At 37.6% G+C, this 25,432-nt stretch overlaps 2 protein-coding genes across 5 annotated transcripts in view; one reads left to right on the forward strand and one right to left on the reverse strand.

Moving 5' to 3' along the window:
- The window catches only part of LOC132098681 (ras association domain-containing protein 3-like), a 44,113-nt gene extending 28,035 nt beyond the window's left edge, over positions 1-16,078 (forward strand). For all 3 annotated transcript variants that reach the window (XM_059504799.1, XM_059504801.1, XM_059504802.1), the window contains 4 exons: positions 6,105-6,212; positions 10,178-10,433; positions 14,622-14,737; positions 14,823-16,078. In XM_059504799.1, coding sequence (XP_059360782.1) covers positions 6,105-6,212; positions 10,178-10,433; positions 14,622-14,737; positions 14,823-14,972 — 630 coding nt within the window. In that variant the 3' untranslated portion in view covers positions 14,973-16,078. The remainder of the gene's footprint in view (positions 1-6,104; positions 6,213-10,177; positions 10,434-14,621; positions 14,738-14,822) is intronic.
- A 2,628-nt stretch (positions 16,079-18,706) lies between these two features.
- On the reverse strand, positions 18,707-25,299 carry LOC132098319 (N-acetylglucosamine-6-sulfatase-like). 2 transcript variants are annotated; one of them, XM_059504459.1, is made up of 14 exons: positions 24,867-25,299; positions 24,660-24,719; positions 24,237-24,443; positions 24,057-24,122; positions 22,342-22,440; positions 22,092-22,259; positions 21,931-22,013; positions 21,740-21,858; positions 21,538-21,641; positions 21,171-21,272; positions 20,907-21,023; positions 20,718-20,828; positions 19,297-19,457; positions 18,707-19,177 (listed from the first exon to the last, which is right to left on the reverse strand). In XM_059504459.1, exons 1-14 carry the CDS (start codon positions 25,035-25,037, stop codon positions 19,114-19,116), a joined length of 1,632 nt encoding a protein of 543 aa, XP_059360442.1. In that variant the 5' UTR covers positions 25,038-25,299; the 3' UTR covers positions 18,707-19,113. The 2 variants fall into 2 exon arrangements, with proteins under 2 accessions (XP_059360442.1, XP_059360443.1); XM_059504460.1 differs by having other exon boundaries at positions 20,913-21,023; positions 24,867-25,295.
- Positions 25,300-25,432: the final 133 nt, after the last annotated feature.

Raw genomic sequence — 25,432 nt, forward strand, 5'->3', positions numbered from 1 at the left:
TATCCTCCCATCTGTATCAGGATATTTTAGTTTTAGATTCCTGATGGTGTAAAATCCTACAGTTTTTTTTTTTTTGGCTAGGTTATAAGATGACTGTGCCAGATCTGGTACACTCTGGGGTCATTTTTATCTCAAGCAAACTTGTGCAGAGAGGACATCCTGTTAATGATAAATTTGAAAGACTGTTGTTTGTTCTCCAACTGCAAATTAGCTGGACATAACTCTGAAGGGCTTTCAGGCTAATAGAGGTCTATTTGACGTCATGTATCTTCCCCTTTGGCCTATATTTATTTATTACTTAGTATATCAGATTTGGCACTGGATATTTTCTGGCTTGTGATTTTACAGTATATTTCAGCTTTGAGTGGCATCTCATCAATCAGTAACAACAGATGAGCACTAGCCACAAAGTTTAAAAGTTTTTCCTCTTTCTTTCTCACAGTTCCCCAGAGCTGGTGTGAGTGGGTAGATTTCCTAAGAATATTATGACCTGCGACGTCATACAGTTAGGTTATATTTCAATGGTCTCTGAGATCAGTGAAGATCAGTACTCCCATCTGGCCTGACAGGTTTGTTATGATCAATTGGGTCGCAGCGGTGCATCAGACAGCTCCACTTCCTCTTTGCGAGAATCAACCCCAGATCGTATTTAGCTTTGTACAGTGCAGGAAGGACAAGTCCTTTTGGTTTGTATAGGGCTCAAGTGCCCTTATTTTTCTTAAGGAGTCTTCTTTGCAGGAAAAAGTAACAGACTTTTTGTTACAGTAGAGATGTCTTCAGTTGCAATCAAAACAAACCACACCCAGTTTTATGGTTTAACTCTTATCTTATGTTATCAATAGTCTTTAAGCTTACCCATAAATCCTAAGTCAGACAGAGACATCTTCTTGGGAATATTGTGAAGTACTTACAAAAATGGTCTAGAATGGTACAAATTCTTTGGTGAAAACTCTTTGAAACCAAGCTGTCAGTCAAGTGACTATTCAGGCAGAGCTTTATGACATCGGGGTGGAAATTGCTGGAAGGCATCGGCCAAGTTTTCCAATGAAAGCAGGTTGCAAGTGTCCTTGTGGGGCTCTTGTGTTATTGTTGGCCTGTCTGTAGGGGACAGCAATAGTGGCGATTAAAGGTCTTTTTTTTTTTTTTTTTTATGTTCCACAAACACCTAAGCCCCTTTCACACTGCCATTCCGGCAAATACACGGGTAAAGTGTTCCGGCAATTGTTCCCAGGTCGCTAGATTTTGCACTTTCACACTGCCAGTGATTACCCGGGATATGTGCGTGCTTTCACACTCAACCCGTAAAGATCCCGTAACGACACGTGACATCAGGGCGTGACGTGTAATGTACGAGTCGAAAACGTTAGGCACGTTATACTTTCACTGAAGCAAGCGAACGATCTTGGCGTCAGCGCGGAAAGTGAGGAACTAACTGACCTCTGCTTCATTACAGTTCGCACATATCTTTTCGTCACGAACATCCTTCAAAACAGCCGGTAAAGGAGTCACGCGATAACGTGCGTCATCACTTCCACACTGCATTAGATCTGGCTTTTGTTCACACAGCGCTCGTCCCGGGTTGAACCCGGCAATGTTACTAGGTCCCCGACCCGGGTTCAATGCCGGAATCAATCCCGGGACGTGGTTGCTTTCACACAGAAGGTGACCCGGCAATGTTCCGGCAAAATGCCGGGTCTGACGTGCAGTGTGAAATGGGCTCTAGTGACGTTTAAGCACGCCTGGGTTGCGTAATATACATTACGGTACTTTTTATTGTTCCCTTGGCACTCCTTGTAGACATAAACAGAGCTATGAAACTAGGTTGAAGTTTGGAGAATATTGAGGGTTAATGGACAATGACTGTTTGGCGTAATGAGCATATGTGTACATTCCCATGTGAGGTGATGTTATAGAACTCATAACGAAAGGTCCCCTGAGTCATAGACCACTATGGTTATATAACCTCATGAATTATGCTGTTTGCGAAAGTACCAAAATATCAGTTGAGCAAAACAGGTTATTCTTAGTTTCAGTATACAACACTGATGCCATTGTGGATCAGTATCTTACTACGACTGGCAGAGATTTGAAGAGGCAAAACAGGGATTGTTAAGCCCAAAGTGTACTTCGGCTGTCCACATTCTACGGCTGTGTGCGCATTGTCCTTGTGACACAGTTTTCATCATCAGAAGTGTCCGCAGAAGTCCGTGCACACAGTCCACGTGCAGCCCAATTATTGCTACCACGCAGTCGGTCTGTGTGCAACACCTCTGGTGTGAGGTAAAATTTGAGACTGAATCTGCGGCTGAGTATACTTTGAAAGCTGCATTTCTGTGAAAAAGACAGAATGGAACGTGAAAGGTGAAACGTACCTGGGCCTTGAGTAATGCAACTCAAAGTCACTCAAAGTGAAGTGAAGTGACACACAGCCAAGTATGGTAAGCCATACTCCAAATTCGTGCTCTGCATTTAACCCGTCCAAAGTGCACACACACAGCAGTGAACACACACCCGGAGCAGTGGGTATCCATTCATGCTGCGGCGCCCGGGGAGCAGTTGGGGGTTCAATGACTTGCTCAAGGGCACCTAAATCGTGGTATTGCCGGCCTGAGACTGGAACCCACTACCCTAGGGTTAGCAGTCAAACTCTCACCTAGGATGTCATATAGACCTAGGATGGCTTAATATTTTTCTTACAAAAATGTTTTGATTAGCTTCAGGAGGTCTTTATTAAAACTCCCCGGAGCTGTATGGAGCACTTTTTTCATGATGGATTGGTGCAGTTTATTGGACTTCTATTGAAAGTCCAATAAACTATTGAATATCACCCGTTCACTGCCATTTATAAAGCTTGGAGTCATATACACCTAGGATGACTTGAGGGTGAGTAAATCATGGAAATGTTTGGGTGAACTAGCCCTTCAACTTTTAAATCCAAAAGTTAAAAGAGAAGATTCCAGAATATAACAATATTTTTGTTTTATAACATGAATGAAGTGTTTTTAGTGATGTGACAAGTCGACGAGTGTTCACCAAGCTTGCAACAAGTTGCTTGGTGGTTTTCATTTCTGTACTCTTGTTGGCCATGATTTTTTGTGTTTTGACTTCTACAATCACATCATGCAGTTTGGTCTGCCCACCGTCCTGCTGAGTAGGATGCCACACAGAAAGGTCATTTTTATGCCTTTAGTTGTCAGACAATCACCCAGTCACTGGAGTACAGTTTTTGGTTTGCAAAAGGATATTGACCTTTTCTACTGCTTGCTGCAGCAACTCCATTAGCTGAGGAATGTGCTGGGGAGGAAAGGTGTGGTGGCCAGGGACTTCCTGTGGGGGGTACGGGGAATAAGAAGGGGGAGTTTTATTAAGGCTTGCCGATCAACGTACATTGGCAAGCAAAATGTTTTGCGGTCATTATAGGCGTGCTCAGAAATCCCCTGCAAAAGTTTAGCTTAAAATAAAAAGCAGGTTGACTTTCGATTGTCTTGTAGGCAGAACCTTTTGGAATTTGTCTGATCGTCAAGATCGTTTAACTCTTCTTTTAGTAGCGCAGATGATATCAAGTGCTTTATCCGCATTAGTCAAGAGCTAAAAAACCAGTCTGGTCACACCACATGTGTCCTGCTCCCTTTATGTTGAGTATGTCATGACCACCAAGTGTGACAGAACTCAGCTAGCACATGATTCAAAATGAGGAACAAAACCCCTGACATTACCACACACCACACCCTCCGGTTTTGCTTAACCACTCACCAAGGACACCATGGGGCCTACACAGTGCAGTTTACTTTCTTCATTAGATGTTTTGACTAATTTTCCTTCAAAATACACTTGATTTATCTCTCACCAAGTAGAGACGGTCTGGTCGGACCTTAAGGATACCTTTAACCTGTTCTTCTTGTTCCCTGTCCTCTTTCAATGTGTTGCTCCACATGAGAACAAGGACACAAGATCTCTCACAGCAAGGGAAGTAGAGCTGCTTTTTCTGTCACATTACCTCATCAGGCTGGTGTTTATTTTGCCTTTTTCACGCTCTGTTGTGTAGAGGCATCCGTGTTAACCCTGTCCTTCCTGGTTTAGTTCTTTAAAGGTTGCTCGTGGTGTCTATTTTCCCAAGCATTACGTCAGCAGTTCCTTGACAAAGACAGATAAACAGTAACTCTGGTTGGACTACATTGATAAAAGACCTTGTTGGGGCATTAAGTCTCACTTTTACTCTGTGGGCACCAATCAAAGTTTACAGGACTGGCATGCATATTTTAGCTTGGCTAATGAACAACACTCAGAGAACAGATGAAAGCCACATCACTGAACCTATAGGCGGCAAAGCTGATGTGGTGAGCTGCAATTCCTTACATGCACTCAACATCTCAAAAGGCCCTGCTGAGATGCTCTTGGCCCCTGGTTAACAAAGCTCTCACTAGCTTTTATTGTGGTGAACAGGGATTTAATGGGCTCTCAGCTTGTAGTTAATTGGTCTGATCTGAACACATGACAGAATCCTTTATAGGAAAGTCTGGGAGTGTTGTTTATTTGCATTTGTGCTTGTGAAATATTTCAGCTAATGACCCTGTTGGTGTGACAGTTGGCACATCCAAAGTATTGGAAAGATTAATCTTGTTCATAGAAGATTTGTCTTATCATAAGGTCTCATTTAGATAAGGTTGGTTGTGAGAACAATATAGACATAGGTTTTATGTATTATTCAAACTTTATTTTCTCTTCAGTATCATAAGCCACCTGTCCAAACAGTCTAGATATCTAGGTGATGCACTAGTTAAGCAGCTGGTACTGGGTTAACCTGTTTAGCATTGCCCCATTCAGTGCTATAAGTGTGCTAAGGCCAGGTTAAGGATGTAACTAACCCTTACTAAAGCAAAGTAGCACAGGAATGGATTTATGAGCAAATGGACAGTTCTTCCATACTAACTTCAGGATAGTTGACTAGTCTCATTAGTGAGTTTAAGTAGATTTTGTTTTTTGTTATACGTTTTATTGGCGTTGCTTTAATGATCGGTTTATATACAGGAGAGGGCTTTAGTGTACTGCACTTTAGCATGCTTACATTCAGCATGGGAAAAACCGTCTCTGAGAATTAGAAACTTTACATATAGTCATTTATTTAGAGGTATTTAGTTGTCAGTTATCATAATGCAAGTCTGAACCTAGTGTAGAAAGAATAATACAATTATTATATCATGTTTTTGAAAATGTGTAGTAGTACTATTGTATCATTAATACAACAGCAGCAAAGTAATGGAAATATGTTTATTGTCAGAGATTTAGGGCTTTATTATAAACTTAGGAATTCAAAAAGGTGTTTAGCCTTTAAGTAGATGTTTTCGAGGCATGGAAACAGTGTGAGTCATTCACTGTAATGTTCAATAACAATGAGCGCAACACAGAACCTCCTGTTATTGCAAACACTCCAGTCAGTCTTGGCCCGTGCAGGAGGGAAATCACGACTGTCTTTAACAGTTCACAATATTCAGCCTCTGGACTGTTAGTTAAGACAGCCTTGTCCGTCAACGTGTTGTCACGTTCAGCCCAGGACTGTTCCCTTATAAGGGGATCTATGCTTTTGTTTTGAGCTTAGAGTGCTCATGAAAGCGGATCAGCTTCTTGGTGATATGACCATGTAAGACCAAAGTGCACTGCACACGTTTCATATAATATTCGGTTGGTGGTAGCTTTTAAGAGCTGTATTGTTCCAGGAAAGTGCACTATTATAACCACTTAAAGGGATCTTGTAATTGTCATGTAATTGAATGTCAAAGAACAAGATGCATTTAAATATTAGATAATGCATCAGATAAAAACATTGAAAATGCTGTTATTTGTTTACCTGAAGGGTATTCTGCATGCGTCATCTGAGAAGTATAGCGATTATCTGAATTTGACACGTGGATGTCATGAGTTAGGAGGGTGTATATGTGGGTGTTTTGGGCCCCCGCATCAGAAACAGGCTCATGACAGAGAAGCCTTTGATTTGAATGGCTTCATAATTCAGCAGTTCTGGAGTCGTACTTCTTCTGCTGTCAAAACGAGCTGTGAGGCTGACCTTTCTGCTTGCTAAATTCTTCTATTCACTGTCTGTGTTTCAGGATGTGGAGAAAGAGAAAGAGCTGCGCACTCATCTCACTTGTGAGGACATCAGACAGAAGGTTGAGCAGTACAACACAAAGTCACGTGACCACTTTAAAATGACACTGGTGAGTTAATGGCCAACCTTCATCATCCACTAATAGACCAATAAAAATGAATCACTCATAAATCTAATTGCTTATAATTTTCAGAATTCAAAAGTCTATCCACATTGTTTTTGAACAGAAGGTTTTGTCAGCAAATGAATTCCGCCAGAAATAAAATTCAGGAGTTTTTACTGATTGTGTATAATATATAAATGTGTATATATATATATATATATATATATATGTATATGTGTATATGTGTGTATATATATATATACGTGTGTGTGTGTGTGTGTGTGTGTGTATATATATATATATATATATATATATATATATATATATATATATATATATATATATATATATATATATATATACATACATACATACATACATACATACATACATACAGGTCCTTCTAAAAAAATTAGCATATTGTGATAAAGTTCATTATTTTCCATAATGTAATGATAAAAATTAAACTTTCATATATTTTAGATTCATTGCACACCAAATGAAATATTTCAGGTCTTTTATTGTTTTAATACTGATGATTTTGGCATACAGCTCATGAAAACCCAAAAATCCTATCTCAAAAAATTAGCATATCATGAAAAGGTTCTCTAAACGAGCTATTAACCTAATCATCTGAATCAACTAATTAACTCTAAACACCTGCAAAAGATTCCTGAGGCTTTTCAAAACTCCCAGCCTGGTTCATTACTCAAAACCGCAATCATGGGTAAGACTGCCGACCTGCGAGAGGGTAAGTCACAGAAATAAATTAATGAACAAATAGGCTGTTCCCAGAGTGCTGTATCAAGGCACCTCAGTGGGAGGTTTGTGGGAAGGAAAAAGTGCGGCAAAAAACGCTGCACAACGAGAAGAGGTGACCGGACCCTGAGGAAGATTGTGGAGAAGGACCGATTCCAGACCTTGGGGGACCTGAGGAAGCAGTGGACTGAGTCAGGAGTAGAAACATCCAGAGCCACCGTGCACAGGCGTGTGCAGGAAATGGGCTACAGAGAAGCAGCACTGGACTGTTGCTCAGTGGTCCAAAGTACTTTTTTCGGATGAAAGCAAATTTTGCATGTCATTGGGAAATCAAGGTGCCAGAGTCTGGAGGAAGACTGGGGAGAAGGAAATGCCAAAATGCCTGAAGTCCAGTGTCAAGTACCCACAGTCAGTGATGGTCTGGGGTGCCATGTCAGCTGCTGGTGTTGGTCCACTGTGTTTTATCAAGGGCAGGGTCAATGCAGCTAGCTATCAGGAGATTTTGGAGCACTTCATGCTTCCATCTGCTAAAAAGCTTTATGGAGATGAAGATTTCGTTTTTCAGCACGACCTGGCACCTGCTCACAGTGCCAAAACCACTGGTAAATGGTTTACTGACCATGGTATTACTGTGCTCAATTGGCCTGCCAACTCTCCTGACCTGAACCCCATAGAGAATCTGTGTGATATTGTGAAGAGAAAGTTAAGAGAAGCAAGACCCACCACTCTGGATGAGCTTAAGGCCGCTATCGAAGCATCCTGGGCCTCCATAACACCTGAGCAGTGCCACAGGCTGATTGCCTCCATGCCACGCCGCATTGAAGCAGTCATTTCTGCAAAAGGATTCCCGACCAAGTATTGAGTGCATAACTCAACATAATTATCTGAAGGTTGACTTTTTTTGTATTAAAAACACTTTTCTTGTATTGGTCGGATGAAATATGCTAATTTTTTTAGATAGGAATTTTGGGTTTTCATGAGCTGTATGCCAAAATCATCAGTATTAAAACAATAAAAGACCTGCAATATTTCAGTTGGTGTGCAATGAATCTAAAATATATGAAAGTTTAATTTTTATCATTACATTATGGAAAATAATGAACTTTATCACAATATGCTAATTATTTGAGAAGGACCTGTATATATGTGTATATATGTGTATGTATCTATATATGTGTATGTATCTATATATATGTGTGTGTGTGTGTGTGTGTGTGTGTGTGTGTGTGTGTGTGTGTATTATATATTAAAAAATGTTTTTAATATACTGGTAAATATTTTGAAAAACATTTCACATGATGAAAAAAAACCTTAAAACATGAAATCATATTGTGATGTTACAGACCCCAAAACCCTGTATGACCCCAAACTAAATGGATTACTAAAAGCAGGCTAATTTGTTAAACTTGATAGGATCAGAATTATTTATGATTATAACTTTAGTAAAAAGCTTTATCACCATCAAATGGTAAAGACATAAAAAACATACTCTAATGGATGACAGCCACAAGGATTGTGTTGCCAAAACATCAGACTTGACCACTGTACCTTTGTCCAAAGCCTAGCTGCTTATCACAGGACTGTTTCTGTCTGTATAATACTAGTTCTTTAACTAATACTGATCTCTGAAAAGACATATTTCAAGAGAGGTGTGTTGTCTGGACTTGACTGAGCCACCATGACACAAATGCTTTGTATTAGTGTATGTGAGCTTCTACTCATTAAGGGTCCATGGTGTCTTGGATCATTAAGTGTAAGGCTTGTGTTTCAGCGGGGTTGTGTGTCAGTGTGGTGGAGGTTTTTGAGCTGAAATTACACCCCCCTGTGTCTCGCCTGTAGCCTGCAGACACGGCTACCATTTGAAATAATGAGCTTATAGACAGAAGAAGCTCATCTGAGCTCCATCTGGACTGAGTCAGATACCACAGCAAGATGTGTTCAACAGCCTTTAGGAAACTGCTTTGAAACTGAAGCTTGCCAAACTACAAGCTACTTGACATTTTAAGCAGTTTAACTGAAGTTGAGGTTCTTAAAAAATGGTTAACGACACATTTTAACCTTTAAAACAGTTATTGAAGTGTCTTATTCATAAAACCAAAACTGTATTTATTTGTCAGAGTAGAACTAATTGAATCATCATTAAATTAAATTGTTGAATCATGACATATTGTGTTTTTTTTATTATGTAATCATTTCATAATTGAAATACATATATAAATATCTATTGTATAAAGTCTATAAGTAAATTGAATCAAAATTGAACTAAATTGAGCTGAATAATAGAACTGGTCTTTTAGCTGAAATTGTATGTATCATAATTAAATAATTGTTTTAATATTATACTGTTATTTTCTAATCACTGTGAAGCTGCTTTGAAACAATCTGTATTGTATAAATCGCTATAAAAATTTACATGACTTGACCCACAAATTTACTTTAAATGCAACTAAAATATATATAAAAATATACACTGTAATAAAACATGTCGAACTGAATTAAAACATTTATTTTTAAGTATTTTTCTAAAAAATAAAAAAAGACTTCCAGTGGACTGACAACTGAACAAATGAATCAGTGTTTTGAATCGGTTCATTTAAATGAACTACCTGAAAGGAAACGATTCGCTGAAATCAATCAGGCTTTCAGAAAATTACTTTAGAGTGGAAATCTAAAAAAATAAATAAATATTTGATAGTTGTCCAGAAATGTCCAAAAAAAATCAATGTAGCATTTTCTCAAACTAAACTGCTGCTCACTTGAAAAAAAAAACACTTACCGTATTTTTCGTACTATAAGTCGCACCTAAGTATAAGTCACATCAGTTCAAAAATACGTCATGATGAGGAAAAAAAACATATATAAGTCGCACTAGACTATAAGTCACATTTATTTAGAACCAAGAACCAAGAGAAAACATTACCGTCTACAGCCGCGAGAGGGCGCTATATGTCTTCAGTGTAGACTACAGGAGCACTGAGCAAAATAGAGGGCCCTCTCATGGCTGTAGACGGTAATGTTTTCTCTCGGTTCATGTCAAATTAATTTTGATATATATTTCGCACCTGACTATAAGTCGCAGGACCATCCAAACTATGAAAAAAGTGCGACTTATAGTCCGGAAAATACGGTTTTTAGCGACAGTTGATTATTTCTTTGCTGTTATAATGTATCATAATGTCTGTCTTTGTCTTTCCTCTGTCTCTGTGCTGTAGAATACTAACGGCATGTACACAGGCTTCATCAAGGTGCAGTTGGACCTGCGGAGGCCCATCACAGTGAAAGGAGGTGGGGTAGGTGGGGTCAAAGGTCAGGAGGCATTTTACCTTCCGCGTGGCTCCATAAACACCCTGCACATCAGTAGCACCAACACTGTGCGGCAGGTGATCGAAGCGCTGCTGAGAAAGTTCACCGTGGCCGACAACCCCGCCAAGTTCGCCTTGTGCAAACGCTTCAGCAGAGAAGACCAAGGTGAGATTCAGAAATGCATCACGTGTGTGTGTGTGTGTACAGTAATAACTCGGGGTCCCCTAGTGTATACAGTACGTGTTCTGCCAGGACCAGATGTATTCCTAAAATAGGTCAATTTGGGGAACACGTGTGTATTTACGGACGCACTCAAACATTCAGGACAGGCCTGTTAGTCTATGTGCACGTATGTGCCAAGAATACACCATGCTAGCGTAGTAAACACAGATACACAACAGCTGATGGAAACCTGTTAAATGCTATTGGCAGATACTAACCAGCCTCGTTCCCCACATTTCAATGCCATACAGGGATCTTCTGCGCTGGGGATGGGTCAGGACAGTCGACTACTGAGTTTACTAGTAGTGTATATTGATTTTGAATAGTTCTTTGGCTTTATACATCAAACAGTGGATCATGAAGACGCTCAGCATTGGTTTTGCTCTAAAAATGTCAATGTTTGTAATCCATCTCACTGCTTTGACGGACCCCGGCCACTGTCTGAGCCCCCGCTGACATCACACACACACACAGCAGGAAACCATACACACATATGGCTCAGTGATTTTAAGTACCTGCTTTCGTAATTAACAGTATGCGCTGGACTGGAATGTGCTCTGGCTTATGTGAAAGAAATGAATCATTAAAAGATCCGACTCATAAGAGTCATTCATTTGTGAATTAGACTAGACTGCTCTGCATTTTTTTTTTTGCATACAAAAATTTATAGAAAGAAGTCTTGACTTTGTATTATTTTTCTTTATGCAGCATTACATTTTCAGACTACAAATCTAAAACTAAATGGCTTAAACATCAGGCATTATCATGGGGAGGAATCTGGATATGACCTTATTTAATTTTTTTTTTAATCTGTCCTTTAAATCCATTAATCAGTAGATACATCTTTATGATTTCTTATTGTTTCTTCTTAATTGTTTTTGGTTTTCTGTATATATTTTCTATATAATAAATACAATTCTTTATTTCATATTCTCTATAGTGCTGTACAATGTACTTGTTTATATATACTGCACTTTCCAAAGTCCATATAATGTAATCCATATAATATTATTTGAACATACTGCACTTTGAAATACAAAACAATTACTGCAAAGTCAGATTTCCACTACTGCCTGATTTATTGCTTTATCCAGACTTAAAAAAGAAATCTTATTCAATTCAGACTGCAAATGTAAAACAAAATGACTCAACATCGAACTTTATCATTGAAAAAAAAATCTTGAAACTACCTTATTTAAAAAAGGAATTAATTTATAAAATTACTTTTAAGTAAATCCCACAATTATTCATTTATCCATGCTATTTTTTATTTATTTGTCGGTATTTTATAATTTTTTTGGTCAAGATTGTATTTGAGTATATTCTTTAGACTACTGTCTAATGTAATTATTTTAATGTACTGCATTTTTTAACTGATCCAAATGCAAAAATAAGACTGCAAACTCTTTCTGTTGCCGTGGTGAGGCTAATCAGTCACACTGAATGGCACTTCTACTTGATTTATTGCATGAACTGAGCATCGTAGTCCTATGGGGAGCAATTCTGTAGGAGAGTGAATATTTGCTGAGGCCACCGTGAGAGATCTCCAGCACACACTAGGAGACGGATATGTGACACTTTGTGTTTGGGCTGCGTTTCACAGCTGGTTTTCATGCATGTAATGGGGCTCTTAAACAGCCCGTCTAGACAACTTCAAGAAATGCTACAGTTCAGGCGCTGATAAACTCCCAGCTCAGAGCTCATTACAGAAACAGACAGACCCTCATGTGCGATATCACAGCGGCGCGGCATATAAAAGACCATGAATCAACCGCATTCGTGTAGACATAATAACGGCTCTTCTTGTTCTGATTAACCGCTGCTGGAGGCAGAAGGAAGCCCCCATTAAACAGGAAGTGAGATGAGAGATTCCTTAAGAATGAAGAAATGCAGGTCTGTGGACTTTTGCACACTAGGTGGAGGAAAATCTCCCTTAATGCTTGAGTAAACACTGTAGTTTCAGAAAATTACCTTTTGTTCCTGATATGAGGTTGTGCGCTTCCTTTTTTGTGCTTAAAGTTTGTTTTTGCTGTGAATTTTGGTAGGGCTGCAACTAACGATTATTTTGATAATCGATTAATCTGTCGATTATTTTTACGATTAATCGATTAATCGGTTTATGTACTTATATTTTAGTTTTTTCCATTTTTTCCCCAAGTAAATTATTAATAAATGGTCTTTATCATTCAGCATATATTTAAGAGATTTTAACCATTTTGCACTGTCATATCCTCATCAAAAATATACCTGGAGTTGTTTTATTGTGTTAGTAATTCTTTTGTAGAACTCTTCTGCAATCAGAACACTGACCCATACTCTAGCAAATTTTACAAGGAGATTTCAAATAATGTTTTCACCATAGCAGTCCTTAGAGCTCCTAAAGTAGTTTAACATCCTAAACAAAGCTTAAGGAATCTTTCAGAACATATTTTCACGAAGAATAAGGATAAAACAGAATAAAATTGCAGTGCATTGTATTTTATTATTTACTGGGAAACAGCTTTATAGCTTTTGCTGTGAAATTGTAAACAATCCTTCAAAAAAAGTGCCAATGGCATGAAACCTGAATGGAACTCACAATTTAAAGTAAAATCCATCAGAAGGTTGTCCAGAAAAAAAAATAGGACACACACAAAAAACCTGCTGTGTGAAAAAGAGCAGTGAATACTTAGAAAAAAAAAAGTGCATTTCAAATATCTACATTTACCTCTCTCATTCAGTCATAATTAGGCTGCACGACTGAATTTTGAACTGGTAAACGACAAACTGATCACAGAACATGTTTGTAAAGCTTTAAATGTTAACTGTTAAAAAGCAATGTTATCAGCTTTTACGACTAAACATTTGCAAACAACATTGTACTGGAGAATCTGCACAAATGAAAGTCTTAGGGGCAGTTCACAAATCGCGCCTAAAAACGCGTGGAAAACGCTAGGCGCACCGCTTTCTCCTTCTTTCCAAAGCGCTCGCGCAGAAGCGCCCCTGAGGCGTCTGCCTTTGCTAAGCAACCATGACGTGCTCTCTCCTTGAAGACGCGGAAATTTCAGCAAAGGATAAATGGATTTGCAGCTCAAAAAATCGCTTGCAGTAGCTCTGCTACTAAATTTATTTCAAAATGGAAATCCATATACAACTATGATCAGCTGTTCCTTTCATCTTGACTGAGCTTTTAACGTTGTTACGGGAAAGGATGAAGCTGATTGGTTAGTTCTTGTCACATGACCCGAGGTGCGGTTGCGGCATTCTGAAAAGTTTAAATGTTTTTAACTCGATGCGGTGTTGGAAATAACGAACTTGAGCGCGCAAAATACGCGATATGTGAACGTCCCCTTAAACAGTGCAGTAGTGCAGAGTTTACAGGTTACTCTTCTTTTTCAAAGGCTCAATGTAAAGTACTCCCACATCACGCTGAATGCTGCAGACATAGACATCATATGATGTCTATGGCTGCAGAGACGCTGCTCGGGAAGCACGTGACATAAAACAAGGCCAGCTATTGGCTATTCGCTACTTCTCCTGTTGTACTGGCTGAGTAAAACCTCCGGTGGCTCATTACTGCCACACTTTGGTCACCGCAGATTTGAAATATGCACGAAATGAGCCGCTTACGGCAAATAAAAGTTATTTAGCAACGAATCGATGACTAAATTAGTTGACAACTATTTTAATAATCGATTTTAATCGATTAATTCGATTCGTTGTTTCAGCTCTAAATTTTGGCATTAGAATTGACATTCAGTGGTGATGTTGTTTGGTGTGTCTTCCTCTTTGTGGTGTGTCAGGACTTTATTAAAGAGTACCGCATGAAAATATTGTTTATTGTAAGCGCACACTGCATTTTTTGTCGTCTGCTTTAAATCCTCAAACTCGTTAAAGTCGAGTGGATTGCCTGTGTTTTTATCATTCATCAGCTAGAAAAAGTTAGTACAATAGCAAGAACAATATCATTTGAATGTGGACTCGCTATTCTTATAGAATTAGAACAATTATCAAAACTTTATAGATATCATTTATGAATTATCGTCTTTGGTGTGCCTTTATTCTTGCCTGATAGTATTGATTTTTGCTATGTGAGTGAAGTGTGTGATAACAATAGTGTGTGTTGTGTCTTTTGTGTGTGTGTGTGTGCAGTGTACACCTGTAAGCTCTCAGAGGAAGAACACCCTCTCTTCCTGCGTCTGGTGGCGGGACCCAGCACAGACACACTCAGCTTCGTCCTGAAGGAGCAGCAGACTGGTGAAGTCCTGGTGAGCATTTAATTTTGGTTCCTATCTGAATCGTACATTAATAAAAATAAGCAATCATGACACAAATCTTCCTCTCGTTCATCAGTGGGACGCCTTTTCCATCCCCGAGCTGCAGAACTTCCTCCGTATTTTGGATAAAGAGGAACAGGACCAGATGAGCTCGATAACCAGACGCTACAATGCCTACAGAGAGAAACTGGAGGAGGCCATGAGAGCGACGGGTGGCCCTGGATAAAACCAGCATGTTATGAGAAGGAACTGTAGCACTGCTGCCTCTAGTGCTCACTGTGTGTAATGAACACACACCCAGTCTCAGAAACTCAAAGGAGAGCACTGAGCTCCCAGAATGCACCTCAGGTGCCAAATTTACCCATCCACCCTCTTTCACACTTTCAGTTGTTTCCCATGTTCTCTGTTCTTTTACCTCTTGTGAAAGATGCAAACGTGAAAATCAGATTTGTTTTTTTATTTAATTGTTGGATGCTGTGGTTTGTACATATTTCTGTTTGTTTTAATTTATGTGGGGGATTTTTATTTTATTTTACTAAGAGTCTTATTTGTTTTTTAAATTTACTAAGTGTCCAGAAACTGAGAAACTAGTGGGATTGGGGATTTATTTTATGTTATTATATTTTAGATTAAATACAAAATGACTCCTAATGTGCCCTACCAAAGATAGTGTTGATGTGCTGTTGACAAAATGATGATAACCTGCTGGCCACATGAGACCCAACGGACAGGAAGCGCATGTTTGTGGACGAGAAGATTGAATGTGGGGATGTAGGGACAGGATATGAGGACTAAAGCAATGTCATAATCATTGGTCGCTGCTAAACGGATGGCTTAAATTCAAATAAAAACCTTTTTAAATCAGAGAGAAAGTAAGCATTCTTAGGTGATGTGCTGGAATCGGAAGATTGAGGAAGTTGGCGAAGGAGCATTAGAGGATTTTGGAAAGTATGCGGGAAGTGTCATGCAGCAGATCTGACTGATGTCGGTCGGGGTCAGATGGTCTTATTCAGTAAATTATAGGTCATAATGGCCTCAAGTTTAAGCAGATAATTAGTGAACAGGGCATTTGCTATTCACCTTTTGTCATCAGTCCTGGAGAATGTTTTAGAGAATTAACCAATGACTATACAAGTAATGAAGATTGTTTTGAAGCTACAGGCTGGAAATAGTAGATTTAAGAGTTTTTTGTTTTGTTTTGTGAATATAATGTATAATCACACTTATCTGATTTACTGTACCAAACGTTAATTTAATGTGCATTTCTGCATTGCATGAAGATGTAGCTGAAACTGTTACTGTTGTGAGGTACAGTAAAATAAATGCAGACAGTGCTTCTTTGTCACAGCACAGAAGGTCGACATTGATGATGGAGTTTGAAATGATACGTTTGAAATGGTTTTCTGATTGGTACTGCAACTTTGTTGTCTATTGTGACGCATGCATTTTGAGGTAGTGGCACCTTGTGGTCAACTGATGTAACTACATCTGCAGTCTTATTCTCACCTGTGCCAGTTCATTCGATTATTTTAGACAAAGATTGTGTGCTTCTCTTAAAAGATTTATTTCTATATTATTATCAGTTTTGTAACCTCTAACCAAAGATCTAGATAAAATGCATAGTTTAATTTAAGTTTGATGTAAATTGCCTGGTGCAATCAGTTTTACACCTCAATAAACTGAGGTTAAATTACAGTATATATCTTGTCTGGTGGTTTTACCAGTGCAACTTTAATTGTAAACACTGGGGTGAATATAAATAAGAGTAATTTAGTGTAAGTGGTCGTGTGAATATAACATCATGACAGTCTCAATATATGCAACTGAAGAGGATTTTGCAGGGGAATAAGACCAGTAATCGTAAAAATGATTTTTGGGCACTTTGTTTTAATTCAGGGAATTATTTTTCATTTTTGTTTTATTAGTCTTCATCAGATGCCTTATTGTCTTCCACGGTTTTAAAATGGTATTGCATCTAGTGGAAGCTCAGTTATGTTTTATGGAAGTGTTTTTTTTATTATTATTATTATTAAAGCTGTTTCAGTACTTGATTTTTTATTTTTTTTCATAAACCCATTTTTTTGTTTGTAGAGTAAGACTGTGAATGAATGTTAAACTGTATTCACGTAGTAAAGGGGTGTGGATGTGAGTAAACTGCTTGAGTAATTCTGAGCATGTGTTATATTAATTCATGCGTATTTTATGGCTGTTTTAGGAAATCACAGGCCAGAGCTGTTGATCTGTCTATTTAACAGCATAGTTAGAGTTTGCTCACAAAACACACTCCGCATTTGCCAAAACTTCTCATTTTGTTCCACAGTTTTAAGTTAAATGCATATTTTGTGGATGTTTATGATATAAGTTTCATACATAGAACACTGGTTTTGAGAGGTTTGGACTAAATATGCATTATTAGAATCCAAATGAATCCAGTTGTCATGCATTTTTATTTTTGAGGGTTTGTATTATCACCGATTGTGGCCTTTCTTGTTAAAGACCTGGTTTCTCTAAATAAAAGTTTCAAGAAAAGTTAAAAACCCAATTCACGGCATTTGTCGTGTGTGTGTGAAGAGAAACTTGCTCACTGTCCGCTTGGATCATGCTGTAAAAAATCCATTCATGAAACTCTTATGAAGGGTCTATGCAAGCTTGACCCTTGGACTGGAGAGAAGACATTGCTACATTCCAGCAAAAAGGGTCTGTAAACCTCAGAGTCTCAAAAAACGAGCTTTATACAACATTTTTGTGTCATAATCAATTATGTCAGTAATAATGCAAAACACAGAAACAACATTATTTCAGAATGCTTTTATCAAACACAAAAACCAAGTCCACACCGACCACTGCAATGCTACTACTAACAAATATGATTAAATAATTATGTGCAAAACGTCATTAAACATGTTGCTCACAGACTGGAAAGTGCTTCACTGAACAGATATATTGAAGTATTGTGAGAAAGATCTTCTTATGCCTGTCTGCCACCTGTCACATCATTTTGGGTGAATTGAGATATTGCCAGAAAGTTGATGAAGGTTAGGTAGTAGTCACAATAAAACAGTTGCTTAATGCCTCGAAACCACTGCAGGATTTCCCTCATAGAACCAAAAATAGGTTCTAATGGAACACACGGGTTCATCAATGACCTGCTGTGATCCACACCTCTGTCTCAGTCACAACTGACCCCCGTCAAACAAAAAACATTTAAAAGACAATAATAAAATGCTAAATACAATATTTGCACTTAGTGAATCAATTAGTTGTGGTATAACTCAAGTGAAATGTCTGTTCAAACACGGATTGTGCCACTATATGGATGTGACAGGAACCAAAAAAGTGAGAGAATATTTTTATACAATAAGGTATTTTGTGCATTAAAAATATTGTAGTTCACTATCGTATGCAAGCACATTTCTGCTACGGGATAAAAGAATAAAAATGGTTATTGCAAATTTTAATCTCAAAATTTGGACAGAATTCGAAAATTATAATTGCAAGATACAAACTCAAAATTCTAAGAAAAAAGACAGCATTGCAAACACTTTTATTATATAAAGTCTGAATTGTAAGATTTGAGATTTTTTTTTTTTTTTTAATCCAGAATTAGAAAAAAGAATTCAGAATCAGAAACCGAAAAAAAAAAAAATTGGAATTACCAGTTACTTTTATTATTCTCTTGTGATAGCAAAAAACTAAAAAACCAAAAAAAAAAAAAAAAAAAAAACAATAAATAAACTTTACATCTCGCATTTTGCTTCAGAATTTTTTATTTATATTTTGCAATTCGGAAGAAAAAAGTCAAAGAAGTCCAAATTGTGTGATAGAAAGTTGCAATTATTTTTATTATTTATCCCATAGCCAAAAACAAGCTTCCGATATAGATGTATATCATAAAAGGCAGGCTTAGTGCAGTTAACCAGATATGTGTAGTGCAATGTTTCAGACACATCTGGCAAACAAGCAAATAATCCAACAATTTAAGTGCATTCCAATATTCGAGTTTAAAGTTCAAAACTGTGTATGTGCTTAAAGAAAAAGTAAAAGAAAATCTTCAAAATGAATCAAATTAAAATAAAGACAATTATTTGTGTTATTGTTAAAGCAGCAAACAGAACATGATTTGTGTCAGCTGGCAGTTTGTGAGGATCTGATGTGAATGAGAGCTGGAGGGGATGAAGGTCGTCCCGTCTGTGGTGTGTTTGGTACCCCGGGTGCACCCTGATGACCTCATCAGAGGAGGAGGGACTGGGCGTCTTTGGGGTAACGTCAGGATATAAAGGCAACAACAGGGCTTGTTTTTCAGTGTCCTTTATTCTTTCCCTCCATTAGTCTTCTTCCTGTCAATCTCTCCATGTCTACTTCAGCGTCTATCGTCGCTTGTTTTTGTGTGGCACAAGGCTGCTGAACATTAACTGAGGATCAAACCTAAACCTGGTGAAACAGTGACAAGTGAGATGTAAGTTTGAAAACGCTTCCTACCATGTAAAAAAAAAAAATAGTCCAGCTATTGCAGTGAATGCTGAGTGTTGAAGTGTTAAGGAAGCACTGACTGGGAGTCGTAGACGCCTGGTGTTCTGCAGGACTGTCCCGAGCACGACTGCAGCATCATGAGACGGTGGTTCATCTTCTCCAGGACCTCCTGATCGATGCTCTTGGCGATGTTACTCAGCTGAAACGGGTCTGCTGTCAGGTTATAGACCTCCACAAACACCTGCAAGCACAGATAGTGAGCTATTATTATGCTATGTACATTTTTACCTTTTATTCAATATTAAGTATTTAATAAGAAATATATACTGAAACATAACATATGATGTCAATTATATATATATATATATATATATATATATATATATATATATATAAATATAAACACACACACACACACACACACACTATTATAACAGTAAATACAAATATAATAAATATATAAATAAAAAAACCTAAATAAATATATATATATATATATATATATATATATATATATATATACACCATGAATTACATATAAAATATTAAATAAACACATATTTTATACATACCGTATTTTTTTCGGATTATAAGTCGCACCTGAGTATAAATCGCATCAGTCCAAAAATACGCCATGATGAGAAAAAAAACAAGTCGCACTGGACTATAAATCGCATTTATTTAGAACCAAGATAAAACATTACCGTCTACAGCCGCGAGAGGGCGCTCTATGTCTTCAGTGTAGACTACAGCAGAACTGAGCAGCATAGAGCGCCCTCTCGCGGCTGGAGACGGTAATGTTTTTTATCTTGGTTCATGTCTCGGTTCATTTCTCTTGGTTAAAGTCAAATTAACTTTGATAAATAAGTCGCTCCTGATTATAAGTCGCAGGACCAGCCAAACTATGAAAAAAAGTGCGACTTATAGTCCGGAAAATACGGTAATATTTATATGTGACCCAGGAGCACAAAACCAGTCTTAAGTCGCTGGGGTATATTTGTAGCAAAAGCCAAAAAAACTTAAATTAAAAGTCAAAATTATCGATTTTTCCTTTTATGCCAAAAATTATTAGGATATTACGTAAAGATCATGTTCCATTAAAATATTGGTAAATTTCCTACTGCAAAAATATCAAAACTTAAGTAATTTCATTGTTAAGAATTCATTTGAACTACTTTAAAGGCGATTTTCTCAATATTTCCAGATTTTAAAATAATTGTATCTCGGCCAGATATTGTCTGATCCTAATAAATCATACGTCAGCTTATTTATTCAGCTTTCAGATGATGTACAAATCTCCATTAGAAACATTTACACACTTAAGACTGCTTTTGTGGTCCAGGGTCACATATATAAATCTTTTTTTATATTATATATAAACAGTAAATATATTAAATAAAATATTTTACATTTTTAAATTAGTTTTTATTAGTTATTTATTTATTATACTTGACATTTTTATTATCAGTTCGCTGTTGGAACCACTAGATTTTATTTGTACCTCGTTATCGTCGAATTCACAGTACTGTAAGTTGGCGGCCTGTGACACTGTACGAACACAGGCGTACGTGTTATTGTACGAGTCTTCACACACACAGTCAGGAAAGCACTCCTGCAGAGACAACAGCTGTGTTACAGCACTCATTTTTATGCGATTACTTTAATGTTTATTTATTTTCATAACGCAGACCCTCACCGAGACCCCGGGGCCCAGCAGAGGGCAGGCTGGGTCTGAGATGTTCCTTCCCTCTCCCTCATATTCCACCAGAACATCAGATCTCCACGTGCTGCTGTTTCCTTTTCCAGCCTGAGACACAAAGACAGCTCAACTCATATGCAACCCTTTATTTATATACCTCAAGGTAATTAAGCAAGAATGTGTAGCAAGAAACACTATAAAAAAATGTGCATTATGCCCAAAATTGTAAAGTTAATAAGTTCAAACAGAATTTACCATGATAGGAAGAAATGACATCCCGTCCATCTGAGTTTCATTGACGTTATATCCTGCGATGTCCAGAATTGTTGGACCCAAATCCACATTTGCTATAAGAAACTGTTAAAACAGATAAATTATTAAATGACACATTTTGTTCATGTAAATGTTAAAAAAAAAAAAAAAAAAAAAAAAAAAAAATTATATATATATATATATATATATATATATATATATATATATATATATATATACATATATATATACACACGTACACACACACACTCTAAAATCTGATTTAGAATTAAATCTTGTTTTGGAAAAATAGATTAAAAAAAATATATTATTAAGTATATTAAAATGTTAAAAATCTTGTTTATATTACCGGGCTTGTCTGGTTGGGTTTGATATTAGGCCCTCGCACCAGAAGAGGAACTCTGATATCAAATTCATAGAGTTGCCTCTTGTCCATCGGCAGAGAAAACTGGCCTGAGAGGAAGAAACAGGCACATGACAAAATAAAAGCTGGGTACAGTTAGAGAAAAAACGTTTCTCAATGTTTAAAAATGATGTAACTCCTCGTGTACCTGTGTGGTATCCATTGTCGGAGGTAAAAATAATGTAGGTGTTGCTAAGCTCTCCACTGACTTCCAACTTTCCCACCACCTTCTCCACCAGGTCATCTACTGATAGTAAAGTGCGCCACCTATTGGAACAGATCATTACATCATGTGCAGTATTAAAATATCAAGTGAGTGATTTAAAAGCATCTGAATACCGTTTTCTATAGGCGTCATCCAAGAACTCCACTGAAGAGTTTGTCATGGGTGTTTTTGCTTGTCTGATGAGCCAGTGCTTGTCCTGAAATGCAGGTTGAGATGCTGTCAGATACTCAAAAAAGCATTTATTCAGAACATCTACAACACATCAGACCTGTACCTTGCCGTGTATGTTAAAGTTAGGGTCTCTTGGTGCTTTAACGTTGGGGAAACTGCTCTCGTACTGAGGAGCGGCTGTCCAGGGCGAGTGCGGGGCCGGTGTGGACACCATCATGAAGAAAGGCCTGCGGTTAGATTTGCTTTCCAGGAAGTCAATGGAAATATTGGCCTGGATGGAATCAGAAGCCACTCAACATCAGTTACATGAGGTCTGATGGAGTCGAGTGTACACAGGTGAGATCTGCTCTTACCAGAACATCTGTAAGGTAATCCTCGCTGTAGATCTGTCCGTGCCGCTGCGCCCTGCCATTCACAGACAGTGTGTAGTTGTAGTATTTGGAGTTTCTCTCCTGTAGGAATATGTTCAAATCATTGAGGAGGCAACAAATCCGATTTCAGAAACTTGTTAAAAAAAAAAAAAAGTTTCAAACTGTAAAAAAAAAATTACAAATTACAATAAAGAAATTTAAAAAAAAACAATATAAAGGAATATAATAGTTAAACTTTTTTATGCTTCAAATAAAAGTTAATACATGTAAAATATTAAAAAGTAAATAAAAAAAATATTAAAATGAATGGAATTTTAAATATATAAATACATACATTTTATGGGACATTCTGAAAAACGCTTTACGTGGCTTAATGTACTAAGACAGTGATATTAACAGACCAAAATCACTCAACATCATATTAATAAATAATACCATCCTATAAAAAATCAGATATGAATGCATTGGCGCGAAAATTCACAAAATGTGACGTCATGCGCGTTCTCGTCTACTTGGGCTTACAACCGTACGGCACGCCAGCCATTATAGTAAGCAGCGGCAATAGTGTTTTCAAATGTACTCTGCGGATGGAAAGAAGCGACCAGCCTCCAGCACAATTCAGACACCCACGGACACTCCTCGTAAGTTAAAAATAAATAAATAAATAAATAAAAAAGAGCTGCGCACTGAGAACGAGCATGAGACTGGCTGCAGTTCCTCTAACGGCCACTGGTGTCAGTAACGGTTAGAAATTTCAGAACCTACGCAATGCTCCTTTAATGTACAATGATTAAAAAAAAAAAAACTCACTAAACATTATACTAATAAAGTGTACTTTGTACAAAAAAAAATCAGATGAGCCCTGAATATGAATGCAGCTCGTTTAATAACACGTTAACTTAATGTGCTATTGAACGCGTTGCATTCATATTCAGGGCTCATCTGTTTTTTTTTTTGTAGATAGTATACTTTATTAGTATGATGTTTAGTGAGTTTGGTCTGTTAATAACACTGTATTAGTACATTAAATCAAGTTAAGCGTTTTAGAATATCCCCATTTTACTGGTCTTTAAAAAAAAAAAAAAGAAGTTTTATCTCTTTGGTTTGCATGATCCATAATGTTTTTCACAAAAACCTACAATCTGCTCTCAATGAGTTATGAATCATGGAGGTACTAATAAGAGAATAAGGCTACAGAAATCATACTCTTTCTCTTCTGGATTAATTTCTTGCTTCAGTTCTTGTACTAACTAAACAAATATGCTATATTTTTGGCTACACAGTGATTTTCTAACCTTCCAGCTGAAATGAGAAGTTTGCAGCACTGCTGGGAAAGGTCAAAGGGCTTGTCAATGTGTTCTCTACTATGATTTAGCAGAGAAGCTGGAACACACTGTGGAGCCCTTTTTAATTTGTGAATCTCTTTATTTGATTTCTTTTTTAATTCTCTTCAGCTTAACTATGTTGTCTTCTACTCGTGATTCTCTAAGTTAAGCCACCAGGCCTCTTCTTTATGCTTTAATTATACACCATCATTATTATTTTGAATTAGCTTTCATTTTTGTTTTATATTTAAATTTTAGTTCATTTGATTTTTTTATTAAAATGACAAGTTATCTGCACTAGAGCATCCAGTGTACATGAAAACCATAAAGATCTGGAAATAAAAAAAGCACGATCTTCTGAATTGTTCTTACCAAGGCGAACCAGTGATCCCATCCCAGAGGGACATGCTCCACACCTCCTGCTTTTTTACTGCCGTACTGAAGCAGAGAAACAAACAGGTATATATATATAGACTATAATATAGTCTATAAAATGTTTTCCACCCTTAAGGAAGGGTTTCACCATTGCATAAGCTCCCAGTGTGTCTTTACCTCATTAAGATACTTCCCAGCAAAGAAGGTCTGATATGTGCCGTGTTTCTGAAGGAAGGCAGGGAAAGTCTCCGGCTCTTGGGTCTTCTGCCATGCAGTGCTGCTGCAATTGCCCTCCAGCGTGTTGTTGACCACATGATGGTTATGAGGATATTTGCCCGTCAGGATGCTCGCCCGACTGGGACAGCAAAGGGGACTGGCGACAAACTGCATGAGAGAAGAAATGACAAGAAGAGTTGGGAGATGCTGTGCAAAATGACAGATGCAACGGCAAACATGCATGCTGGTTGATCCTCAATGCACATTTCACTTGATATCCCTAACAAATCTATAAATATTCTTATTTAGAACAACATTAGGGCTTTTTAAGCTTCCATGTCATGCAAGATCCAATAGCACTTGTATGCAGTAGTTTCTTCTTACCGTGTTTGTAAAGGTTATCCCAGCATCACCTATCAGCTTTTTAGTCTTCACTAAAGGCATCTGTTCAATGAAAGATGGCAAGATGCTGATTATGCAGCTCGTTTAGTTAGCAACGACACATGAGGTGAAATGCATGGAGAAAATCACGACCACAGAGAATGACAACAACAACAACAAAAAACTAACTTTCTTAGAAAATATACTCACCATTCCGCCAATAGAGACATCTAGATCATCAGTCAGGATTAAAACTATATTCGGTCTGGGATTCATTCTAGCATTGTTACAATGCAAAGTGACGCAGATGAGAATAAAACGTAATATTACTAACGGAGACGAAACCATCTTTGACGCCGAATTAAAATCAAATAAAGCCATGGCCTAAACGAGAACCTGTGTTTGCGATAAAAGCATGAAATATGAAGCAGTTAGCTTGCCTTGTATAGTTCAAAATAACGAGTCATACTATGGCGACGTTTTGCCTCATGAATATTAATTACACATTCTGACGTTGCTTGATTACCTCTTGTGGCGTCTAGTCACGTAGCCTAATTTATATCAATAAGCCAAGCCTACAACATAGTAGGATTCGCTAATTCGCCTGAAGACTAACGCCCAACAAGAGCCGTTGAGAACAAAACACAACTTCTTGTTTCTCAACTGCTCTGAGCCCGCCTACCAACGTCTGCCGCACAGCCAATCAGATTCCAGCAAATCCCTTAGCGTCATTAATATTCTTGCTCTTACCTGTGGCCATAGTAGGATAAATAAAA

Source organism: Carassius carassius, chromosome 22, assembly GCF_963082965.1.
Source record: "Carassius carassius chromosome 22, fCarCar2.1, whole genome shotgun sequence".
Classification (NCBI taxonomy): Eukaryota; Metazoa; Chordata; class Actinopteri; order Cypriniformes; family Cyprinidae; genus Carassius; species Carassius carassius.